This window comes from Geotrypetes seraphini, chromosome 7 (genome assembly GCF_902459505.1).
Source record: "Geotrypetes seraphini chromosome 7, aGeoSer1.1, whole genome shotgun sequence".
NCBI lineage: Eukaryota > Metazoa > Chordata > Amphibia > Gymnophiona > Dermophiidae > Geotrypetes > Geotrypetes seraphini.
Window position 1 is genome coordinate 145,849,236 of NC_047090.1, and position 12,740 is coordinate 145,861,975.

At 45.8% G+C, this 12,740-nt stretch overlaps 1 protein-coding gene across 2 annotated transcripts in view; it reads right to left on the reverse strand.

Annotated features, from left to right (window-relative positions):
- The window catches only part of DHRS7 (dehydrogenase/reductase 7), a 40,157-nt gene that overhangs the window by 11,574 nt on the left and 15,843 nt on the right, over positions 1-12,740 (reverse strand). For both annotated transcript variants that reach the window (XM_033950791.1, XM_033950789.1), the window contains exon 6: positions 8,648-8,860. In XM_033950791.1, coding sequence (XP_033806682.1) covers positions 8,648-8,860 — 213 coding nt within the window. The remainder of the gene's footprint in view (positions 1-8,647; positions 8,861-12,740) is intronic.

A 12,740-nucleotide genomic window follows, 5' to 3' on the forward strand; every position in this document is an offset into this window, starting at 1 on the left:
GCAGTCAGAGAGGCCAAACTCCGAATGGAGGAAGAGCTAGCACGGAAAATTAAGAAAGGGGATAAATCTTTCTTCAGCTATATTAGCAACAGAAAAAGAAACAAAGATGGGATAGTACGCCTGAAGCAATCGGACGGTAACTTTGCAGAATCAGACTCTGTGAAGGCAGAATTACTAAACCAATACTTCTGTTCAGTTTTCACCCGCGAAACGCCGGGAGCTGGTCCACAGCTGCAGACGGGAGATAACCGGAAAGACCCGTTTCAAGATTTCGAATTTACGCCCAGTAGTGTCTACGGCGAACTTTCAAGACTCAAAGTAAACAAAGCCATGGGACCAGATAACCTACACCCCAGAATGCTCAGGGAGTTAAGGGAAGTCCTGGCAGAACCATTATCTGTTCTTTTCAATCTTTCCCTAAGCACAGGAAGGGTCCCATTAGACTGGAAAACAGCCAACGTAATCCCACTCCACAAAAAGGGCTGCAGGACAGAGACAGCAAACTACAGACCAGTGAGTCTCACGTCTATAGTGTGTAAACTCATGGAAACACTGATCAAACAGAATATTGACACAATCCTAGATGAAGAAAAACTGCGTGATCCACACCAACACGGGTTCACCCGGGGTAGATCCTGCCAATCTAATCTGATTAGCTTTTTTGACAAGGTTACCAGACAACTGGACGCCGGAGAATCACTGGACGTGGTATACTTGGACTTCAGTAAAGCATTTGATAGCGTCCCTCATCGAAGATTACTGAACAAGCTGAAATCGATGGGATTAGGAGACATTCTAACTACATGGGTTGGGGATTGGCTGAGCGGTAGACTTCAGAAGGTGGTGGTAAACGGTACCCCATCCAAAGCATCGGACGTGATCAGTGGAGTGCCGCAGGGATCGGTCCTGGGTCCGATCCTATTCAATTTATTCATAAGAGATATGACGAAAGGACTTAGAGGAAGGGTATCACTGTTCGCCGACGATGCCAAACTTTGTAACATAGTAGGCAGATGCTTATTACCTGATAATATGACACACGACCTACTGCTGCTGGAACAATGGTCAAAAACTTGGCAGCTAGGCTTCAATGCTAAAAAATGCAAGATAATGCACTTGGGCAGGAGAAACCCCCGTAGAACTTATGTACTAAATGGTGAGACCTTGGTTAGAACTACGGCGGAACGCGATCTAGGAGTGATCATTAGCGAGGATATGAAGGTTGCCAATCAAGTGGAGAAGGCTTCCTCCAGGGCAAGACAAATGATGGGGTGTATCCGTAGAGGTTTCGTCAGCAGGAGACCTGAGGTTATGATGCCGTTGTACAGAGCCATGGTGAGGCCTCACTTAGAGTACTGTGTTCAGTTTTGGAGCCCACACGACCGAAAGGACGTGCTGAGGATCGAGTCGGTTCAGCGAACGGCCACCAGGATGGTCATGGGGCTCAAGGATCTCACGTATGAAGAAAGACTAAAGAAGTTGCGGCTGTACTCACTTGAGGAAAGAAGAGAACGGGGAGATATGATTGAAACGTATAAGTACATCACGGGACGCATCGAGTCAGAAGATGATCTCTTCTGGCTCATGGGACCCTCAACCACCAGAGGGCATCCGCTGAAAATCAGGGGAGGGAAGTTTCATGGCGATCCCAGGAAGTACTTCTTCACCGAAAGAGTGGTGGATCATTGGAACAGACTCCCACCCCAGGTGATAAAGGCCAGTAGCGTAACGGATTTTAAGAAAAAATGGGATACTCACGTGGGATCTTTAAGGGAGTAAATTCAGGTGGGGGATACTTGGAATGGGCAGACTTGGTGGGCTATAGCCCTTTTCTGCCGCTTTTTCTATGTTTATATGTTTCTATCAATAATATCAATAATAATAAAATGTTAAGCGCGCATGCGCATTCGTGCCGCGTGTTCCCTGTTCTGTCGCGACAGCACGAGTGTGCTTGCGTGCTTATACGTCACAGTCTCCTTTTTTTCCAGCCCGGCTTGCTGAGAGGGAGAGCGGCGCTGGCACCGGGGAGGGGTGGGGGACGCCAGTTCAGCTCGGCCGCTCTGTCTCTGCCATCTCAGCAGCCCCCGAAGCTCCTCACCAGCCTGTCCCGCTCCCTCGAGAAGGGCTCCCGATGGCGGCACTGCTGCTGGTGGCGCTGCTCCTGCTGCTGTGCACGAGCGATGCGCCGGAGCTGGACCCGCCTGTCGGCAGCGGATCGACCATATGGTGAACGGCAGACAGAGGTGAGAATGGATTGATGGGAGATGCTGGACTGTTGGGGGGATAGACAGAGGGGAGATTCTGCTCTGATAGGGGTTGGGGAAAGGAAGGGAGGCCTACTGCTGCACAAGGGGAGCAGGAAGACGTGCTGATGGATGGGGGGGTAAGGAAGGGAGGCCTACTGCTGGACAGGGAGAGCAGGAAGAGGTGCTAATGGACAGGGGGGAAAAAGGAAGGAAGGCCTACTGCTGGACAGGGGAATCAGGAAGAGGAGCTGATGGACAAGGGGTGGGGGGGAAAGGAAGGAAGGGAGGCCTACTGCTGGACAGGGAGAGCAAGAAGAGGTGCTGATGGATAGGGGGGGAAAAAAAGAAAAGGAAGCCTACTGATGGACAGGGGGAGCACAAAGAGGTGCTGATGGATGGGGGGGGGAAGGAAGGGAGGCGTACTGCTGGACAGGGGGAGCAGGAAGAGGTGCTGATGGACAGGGGGGAGGTAAAACAAGGGAGAAGGGCTGCTGCTGGATAAGGGGAGGTAAAAGGAAGGGAGAATGGACAGGGGGAGCATGCAAGGGGTGGTGATGGTCAGCCAAAACCAAGAAAGACAGAAATACAGAAAGCGGCTAAGGAGACAGAGAGAGAAAAAAATAAAGACAAACACACACATATATTCTAGCACCCGTTAATGAAACGGGCTATAAAAGCTAGTAATATATAATATCCTTGATAACACACAGATGTATTCTTTCCCTCCCTAACATACTTTCCATTTACGTTCTCTCTATCCTATCTACCATTGTATTTCTACCCCCTAACCTAACGTTTGACAATGTATGTCTAACCATGTCTGTCCTTATGAATCATATGTAAAACCCTAATTTTATATTTAACATTGTACGCCGCTTAGAAATTTAGATAAGCGGGATAACAAATGATAAACTTTAAACTTGTTTACAATAAAATGGTGCTGCCTTTTCCTAAGTAGGATCCTAGTTGTGTTACTTCTGTTAATCAATGCTGTTATGGTATAAATCAATTTGCTCTATAGGTCCTGAGCAATTTTCGTAGGGTTTGTATTACAGGTTCTTCACAATATGTCTGTTATAGGAGAGAGTTTCTATTGCTGTTACTGAGATTCCCTGGAGGACTGTCTGTACAAAAAAAAAACACCTTTTATTTTGGAGTAATGTCAAATTTCTGTTCTACATCCATTGTTGGGAGAGGGGCCATATATTTTTCTCTATGCAAAATATATGTTTACATTAACAGCATGATGGTTTGGTGTGCAGTGTCAGGGTTCATTATTTTTTATATTAAGATTTCCAGGCTACAATATTAAGATGACAAACGCAACCAGTGATTACAAGTTTTTTAAAAAATATATAACTAAGTATTAGAATATGTGGCAGTGTTTGGATCTCAAAACACAGGGGAAACAAATCCACAAAAGATAGAACAATGAAAACAAGTGGAATGTCCAATAAGCAAAGGTGCAACAAATAAAGATGTCTTTCAACTCATCTGGACAATCAGGTTATTCTTTATTCTTCCAAAAATACTCGACCCGACATGTACATGTTTCGGCCCTACGGCCTGCGTCAGGAGTCTTAAAGATCTTTGGATGTAAATAACCTCTGGTATGGACCACTCTAGAAAACTGTATTTCTCAGAACGCCGTCGTGTAAATGCTGGCTGTAAAGAAAATTTACAGCCAGCATTTACACGACGGCGTTCTGAGAAATACAGTTTTCTAGAGTGGTCCATACCAGAGGTTATTTACATCCAAAGATCTTTAAGACTCCTGACGCAGGCCGTAGGGCCGAAACATGTACATGTCGGGTCGAGTATTTTTGGAAGAATAAAGAATAACCTGATTGTCCAGATGAGTTGAAAGACATCTTTATTTGTTGCACCTTTGCTTATTGGACATTCCACTTGTTTTCAGTGTTTGGATCTGCCATGGCCTGGCTCCAAGTTAATTATTATTTGGAATAATTCTGATGTTAGAATACAGGATAGCACAGTTAGTTGCTCTAGTTGGCAGGACAAGGGGATTTAGTTTGTTCACTAGCTTCTTCAGGGGGGGAATGCAAATGTTTTCATAAGTTGGAGTCAAAACTTTTATCAGTAGTTGTAGGTCAGGCACTGTCTGCAGGGTTCAGGTTTGGCTGTGCAGGCAGTTGGTGGGGCTTAAGGACTGAAGGGCTTCTTATGTTGAACTGGCTGGGGTGCCCAAGGCTTCTGCAGTGTATAATAAGGTTACATCTCAGAGCATTGCCAGAGGATGTGGTAACAGGTTTGGACAAAGTTCCTGAAGGAAAAGTCGAAAGTCTGCTATTCAGACACTGCTTGACCTGGGATCAGCAGCATGGAATGTTGCTACTATCTGGAGTTTTGCCAGGTACTTGTGACCTGGATTGGCCACTGTGGAAACAGAATAGTGGGCCAGATGGACGATTGATATGACCCAGTTATGGCTATTCTTATTATAGCGGGTCTGGATTCTGTCCAATCTTATATGGAATCCAAATTATTTCCATATAGAATTTGTGAAATATTGCTATTAATTTACACTGGTAGTATTTTCTGGATGACTGAAACCAGTCGAGGGATTCTTTCTGCATCAACGTTTGGGACTTAGTGTCTTTTATGGTTTATTTGAAGGTATAGGGATGAATAAAATGTCACTAAAATAAATTAAAAGTGCACCTTAGTTAAGATGCAAGGGGTGTGCCAAACATCTGCTCTGCATTTAATATAGAGGGCAGACACTTACCACATGGGCACCTCATTACATGCACTGATAGATAGCACAGGCTCCCATGCTATCTGCTAATGCATGTTATATGGTACCGTGTCAATGTAAAAAAAACAAACCCAAAACACCCTACCCGATGTGAGCAATCCCCTGACCTTTCCTCCTCTCAAAGGCCAGATACCTAATCCCTTTCCCCCTTGATCTTACAGAATGGAACAATTCAGCACATCCATCTCAAGATGATTCATCGAAGCCTCACTGAAATGGCTGCTCTGAATCATCCCATTCCATGACATGATGTAACTTCATCTACTTCACAGATCTGGGCGACAGCCAGGATCTGCCACCAATACCCATCGACATCCCCAGTAATACCAGAACCAGAGCATCCGTCTCTCCACGTTTCACCCCGACACCTCCCTGTGCACATGCTCTGTCTCTCTCCCAGCGGTTTATTGCTGTCCTCCACTTCTGCCATCACTGCTCCTCACTACTCCGACACACACTGCAATATTGTTGGTGTAGATTAAGATTTGAATGGGGGGGTGGGGGGGAGTGCTTGAGGAAGAGATGCTGAATCATTGGCAGGGAGGAGAGGGTGAATGTAGAAATTTGGGAGGGGGAGGGCATGTGTGAGCTTGTTCATCACAGGAAGTTTCCTGGGTTGATTCATCGCTGAAATGGCCACAGCCATGAAGAATCGTCCTAGACCCTGATCCGATTCCCAATTCACAGGTCACCCCAAGCAGCAGCACCACCACCACAAAAGTAACCCCTCACCACCTAGTAACCCAGTGGCCTAGTAACCCAATAGCCCCCCCAAATGCTGAATCATCCCTGCTTGAGGGAAAGGTGCCAGATCACAGACAGAGAGGAGAGGATGAGGGTAGAAGAGGTGGGGGGGTTTGAGCATGTTCCTCACAGGATGTTTCCTGGGCCAATTCAGCGCTCAAATGGCCATGCTGAACTGGTCGCAATGAAATGGACATGATGAATCGTCCGAGACCTTGATCTGATCCCCCCCCCACTCACAGGTCACCCCCAGTAGCAACACCACAAAAATAACCCCTCACCACCTAGTAGCCCGGATGATTTTAGATGGGAGCAGTCCCTGTGTGCTCTCATCCCAGTACTGCCCTAGGTTTGAAATGGTAGCAATGATTTTGGCAGCAGTCTCATTGCCTACCATTAGGGGGCCATCACTGCCATTTTGAACCCAGGGCAGCAACAGGACAGGAGCCAAGGAGACCCCTTTGTTAAGTCCTGGGGAGGGGGGAGCAAGAGTTGTGTCTTTGGGTGTGAGTAAGGGGTTCTCCCTAAAGCTGCATTATACCACTGGGTAGCAGAGGGCGCTAACCCAAAAGGGGATGAACTACATGTTCCAGAATGCAACGAGCTCTGCAGCTCAGAACTAAGCCACAAGAAGGGAAGTAATGCAACTCTGCTGAGACAGAGAGGCAGGACTCGGTCAGTAAGGAGGATCTATGCCATAGCCTGGAAAGAGAGCGAGAGCTCCCTGAGGAAGAGACTTCTCCGAGCAGAGAAGTCTCAGAGAAAGAAGACTTCCCTATCAGTGAGCTGAATCCTTGGGAAGGAAGAGACACTGTCAACAGCTGCTGATTGGCTTGCTGAGTGGGTGGCTAAAGTAAACCACCATTTGCTGAATAAACTGTATGGCATAAGAACATAAGAATTGCTGCTGCTGGGTCAGACCAGTAGTCCATCGTGCCCAGCAATCTGCTCATACGGCGGCCCCAGGTCAAAGACCAGTGCTCTAAATGAAGTCCAGCCTCACCTGCGTACGTTCCAGTTTAGCAGGAACTTGTCAAACTTTGTTTTGAATCCCTGGAGAGTGTTTTCCCCTATAACAGACTCCGGAAGAGCGTTCCAGTTTTCTACCACTCTCTGGGTGAAGAAGAACTTTAGAGAGTGCTCTCTCGTTCTCTCTACCTTGGAGAGGGTAAACAATCTGTCTTTATCTACTAAGTCTATTCCCTTCATTTTCTTGAATGTTTCGATCATGTCCCCTCTCAGTCTCCTTTTTTCAAGGGAGAAGAGGCCCAGTTTCTCTATCTCTCACTGTATGGCAACTCCTCCAGCCCCTTAACCATTTTAGTCGCTCTTATCTGGACCCTTTCGAGTAGTACCGTGTCCTTCTTCATGTATGGCGACCAGTGGTGGACGCAGTACTCCAGGTGACTGCGTACCATGGCCTGGTACAGTGGCATGATAACCTTCTCCGATCTGTTCGTGATCCCCTTATCATTCCTAGCATTCTGTTTGCCCTTTCCGCCGCACATTGAACGGACTGCTTCATTGACCTGTCGATCAGAACTCCCAAGTCTCTTTCCTGGGAGGTCTATCCAAGTACCGCCCCGGACATCCTGTATTTGTGCATGAAATTTTTGTTACCGACATGCATCACTTTACACTTATCCACTTTGAACCTCATTTGCCATGTCGACGCTTATTTCTCGAGCTTGATTATGTCACATTGCAGATCTTTGCAATCCCCCTGTATCTTCACTACTCTGAATAACTTTGTATCGTCTGCAAATTTAATCACCTCACTCGTCATACCATTGTCCAGATTGTTTATAAAGATGTTGAAGAGCACTGAACCAAGCACTGAGCCCTGCGGCATCCCACTGGTGACGTTATTCCAGTCCGAGTATTGTCCATTTACCCCCAACTCTCTGTTTCCTATGCTCCAGCCAGTTTTTAATCCACGTGAATATTTCACCCTCGATTCCATGGCTCGCAATTTTCCAAAGTAGTCATTCATGTGGAACCTTGTTGAACACCTTCTGAAAAAGCAGATATACAATGTTGACTGAGTTGCCCTTTATCTGCCTGTTTTGGTGCATGACAAAACCTGAATACCATAATAGCTGGACTAAGTACATGATTATAAGAGACTCAGTCTGTGGAAATATTGAAGCCCTTGTGTTGAACTAAGAGTTTACTTTAAACTCTGAGCCTGTGAAGGAACAAGACTCAGAGCTCTATACAAATAAAAGCTTTTTGTTGCTCCTTCTAAAGTGGTTATGCTGCAAGTATCTGTGTGAATGTGCATAGGTTTCCAGGAAAACCCTGATTGGACTCTGCCACATTGGGTTACTGCTGTACAGATTATATTTAATGCTAGCAAGCAGCTAGCATGGGTTTGAGTTGTTTTTGTGTTTTTTCTAACTGTTAAAAAACAGTAGCCCTTACTTTAAGTCTGTGTTAAAGGCTATTGTAAAGAGGGCTCCTAACACATTTGTCTTTTTTCCTGGTAAAATTAGTAAATATATTATTATTCAAAATACATCACATTTCCCTACTATTGGGTCCTAAGTGTATAAACTTACACCTTTCCATTAAAAATAACTATGACAAAATTTACAAAACTGTTTCCAAAGTATCCATTTCTAGAAAAAGCCATTTCCTTAGAATCTATATTTATCAAAGGTATACTTTTCCTGTAGCAGAGCAGGCTGGCACCATTTTAGATTCCACAGTAGTACTGTTCTGAATGTACAGTATACGTCAGCATACTTATTCCGTATCACAAGCAAGTAAAGTAAAAGGAATTTTGGTACCATGGTAGGAGACTATGCAGTTCTCATACATATAGAGGCATTTTTTTTAAAAAAGGTTTCACCAATTCATGATATCCAATACATACCATTCCGCTTTTAAAATTCTGAATTCTTCTTTTAGCAATTTTATTTGTTAGCCACAAAGCCCACGTAGGAGCATACTGCCAAATATAGCAAAATGTTATGAAGGGCTGCTCAGCAATCCATGTTTCATTCAAATCATTTACCAAGCTAACTAACATCAGCCGAACACAGCGAGACGTAGACATTTTATGGGACTGATCTGTATATTCAGGAGTCTGAGGAAAGAAAAAAAGATCATCTTTACAGTAGTTAGATCATGACATCACAAGTATATAAATAGCTACAGTACATACATCAAATACAGTCAAGTATTTACACTGGCAATAATTTTCAAATATATTCTAGAGGAAATTTATTGATATACTCTAATAAAAGGACCCTAAAGAAACAAAAAAATGTTTTTGGCCCACCAGAAATAGCTTAGGTAATAGTTTTCTCCAACTCGTATCTTCTTAGAACAAATGAATAACCATACTGGGTCAGACAAATAGTCTATCTAATCCAGGACCAGATGCACTAAAGCAGTGTCTCTCAAACTTTCTCAAGCCGGGGCACACTAAAAGGTAGTGGCCACGGCTTGAGGCACCCAAAAGTGCTCGGATGTCGCTGTGATAACATCACGCATATGCGTGACATCACGTTGACATCCACGCATGTACAGAGGCCCTCCAGATGGGCCCTGAGATACTAGTAGGGGGTGCCAGCAGGGAAAAGAGCTGGAGAGAAGGTGAGGCACTGGCACTAGCTGATTGCCTACAGCAGTGTTTCTCATCTACTTCAAGCTAAGTACCCCCTAAGTCTAACAAATATCAACTGAAACCTCCCTAGGCCCACCTAAGCTCTGCCACAGATCCCATCCCCTTTACTAACTGTAATGCAATTTTTTCCATTCATTTTTCATATACTGTACACACACAATATTACACAGCAGGTATAAATTCTCAAAATTGACACATTTCAAACACAATATTGAAAATAAAATCATTTTACCTACTGGTGATCCTCTGGAGGCCGCTAAACCAGTTTGACTAGTTTAGCGACCGATCAAATTTGCTGACCCGATGCACAAAATGGTTCGGTTCATAGACAAGTCGGCGAAAGACAAAGGTGCGCGCCGACAACTGAGCGCAAGACGGAGGCGCGCGCCAAAGAAAATTACAGTTTTTAGGGGCTCTGACGGGGGGTTTTGTTGGGGAGCCCCCCCAGTTTACTTAATAGAGATCGCGCCGGCGTTGTGGAGGGTTTGGGGGGTTGTAACCCTCCACATTTTACTGTAAACTTAACTTTTTCCCTAAAAACAGGGAAAAAGTGAAGTTTTCAGTAAAATGTGGGGGTTACAACATCCCACACCCCCACAACGCGGCGCGATCTCTATTAAGAAAAGTGGGGGGGTTCCCCCCCACACGCCTCCCTGTCGGAGCCCTAAAAACAGTAATTTTGTGTGGCGCGCACCTCCACGCTGCGCTCAATTGTCTGCGCGCGCCTTTGTCCCGGCGCGCTTTTGACCTGACACCAAATGGTTCACCACATGGTTTTCCGTGCAGTTGTATATTCTCCAAATTCTAGCATGCCAATGAAGTCATTAATATTAAAACCATCCATCTGATCGATGGCCTAACACTGCATGCCAGAATCGGATTGGTACTACTAGACCTGTTGGTAACTGTTACCTACCGGTCTGACTGGTGGTTTTTTTTTTTTTTCATTTTTCTCTATGGGCACAGATATTACATAATAACTGGCCCATAAAAAAAAAAAAAAAGTTGTGCCATGCTTCCCCTCCCCGCTAATGACCTGCCCTGGAGCCAAAATAGCGGCAAGAGGGATGCCCAATCCCTCCTGCTACTGCGAACACCCCCTCTCCCCCGTGCCAGCCAAACCTCCAATTCCCAAACAATAAAATTTGACAGGAGGAATGCCCACACCACTCCTTCCTGCCACTAGATGCCCCTCACACCCCCCAAATTTCCACCATAACTGTTCACGAGGTAGACTGCAAGAGGGATGCCCAGTCCCTCCTGCTCACAGGCCTGCCACCCTAAAATGGTGGGCCTTTCCCTTCCAGGTGCATCCTAGGAGGCACGGGGAGGGGGAGAGGTCTAATGCTCTGACGCCTAATGCCCCTTGGGTCATAAGGTGAAAATTTTTTTCATGGAAAAATGTTAGCACCGTGTAATTTGCATTCAAAGAAATATCATGGGATGAAAATACCCTAGTATGGCTAAGAAGAAATCATGGGACAAAGAAAAGATGTCCTTGCAACATCCTCTAGGGCAGTGTTTCTCAAACTGTGTGCCTCCTGAGATTCCAACTATGCCACGGCACACTGAGGAGGAAGAGAGGCGCCTGCCGACTTCCCCACAGACCAGATTATGATTCCATAATGGAAAGGGCTGACATACTGGAGGGCAAAGACGTAAGGCTCCTTTCAAAAATCTGAATCCAGAAACAATCGGATGGGATGCCAACATGCGCCTGCTGAACTGTGTTTGAAGCAGGAAAGTCCAGCTCTCTGTACCTTGAGAGAGCCAACCGTCGGGCCTTTCTTCAAACTTTCTTGCAAAAGTCCAGCACCACCAAAACCAGTACGGTCACCAAGTCCAAGCATTTTTGCTCATTCCAATTCTGGAAACACTTCCAGGCTTTGGTATAGGCCGCTAATGTGGACTACTTCTTAGACCTCAGAAACGTGGCAATAAGTCCAGGTGAATAGCCTTTGTGTCCCAAGGCTTTGTGGTCAAGAGCTATGCCATAAGACTCCAGATCCTCTAGGGCAAAGCACTCCGGATCCTGTAGGGCAGTGGTCTCAAACTCAAATCCTTTGCAGGGCCACATTCTGGATTTGTAGGTACTTAGAGGGCCTCAGAAAAAACAGTTAATGCCTTATTAAAGAAATGACAGTTTTGCATGAGGTAAAACTCTTTATAGTTTATAAATCTTTTCTTTTGGCTAAGTCTTAATAATATTTTAATTTATAGCTAAAGAGACATATGATTAACTGTTTTATTTTACTTGTGATTATGATAAACATACCGAGAGCCTCAAAACCGTACCTGGCGGGCTGCATGTGGCTCCTGGGCTGCAAGTTTGAGACCACTGCTCTAGGGCGATGGGACCCTTTGAGAGAATCTTAAGAGCCTCATCCTTCTGCAGATGTACTAAGTCTGTGTATCTTGGTCACCTCAGCCAATCTGGAGCTACCAGGATCACTCGACCTGGGTGTGTTTTGACCTGTCGAAGTACTTCCTGTCATTGGCTATGGGGAAAACATATATAGGAGCTCCTCCGCAGGGCAGGCTTGTTCAGCCAAGTATTTCCATGCTCAAACCTTCAGTGTCGAAGAAACAAGATGCCTTTTTGTTAGATGATGAGACCTTGAGGTCGAACGTTAGATGCCCCCAGCACTTGACTATGCTGTCGAAGGCCCTAAAAGAGAGAGATCACTCCCCTGGATCCAAGGTTTGCTGACTTAAGAAATCCACCTGCATATTCTCCATTCTGGCTACATGAGCCGCCAAGATGGCCAAGAGATGGGCTCCCACCCATCAAAAGAGCAGGCGAGCTTTCAAGTTCAGCAGTCCACTCCTAGTGTTTCCTTGCCTGTTTACCTAGGTTACTACGGTTGTGTTGTCTGAGAAGACAGACTGCCTTTCCTTCCAGGGCACTGCCAAGGGCCCATAGAGCTAACCCTATCACTCAGTTCCAAGCAGTTGATCAACCAAATCCTCTGAGATGGGGACCACTGCCCTTGCAGCAGATATCCCTCACAATGAGCTCCTCAGCCAAACAGAATGGTATCCATCATCAGAACTGTCCACTGGGAGATGCATGGCGGCATTCCCCTGGTCAAGGAATGTGGCTCCAGCCACCAGTCCAGGCTGCTCCATGCCTTGCCTGACCACTGCAGCAGAAGGTCCAGGGTGTCCGATTGCAGAAACCACCTTCAAAAGGAGAGACTCCTGAAGAGTTGCAAGTGTGCTCTTACCCAAGGCATCACATCTATTTGGGCTACCTTGGATCCCAGCAGTTGAAGCCAAGGCATCACATCTATTTGGGCTACCTTGGATCCCAGCAGTTGAAGATACTGTCAAACAA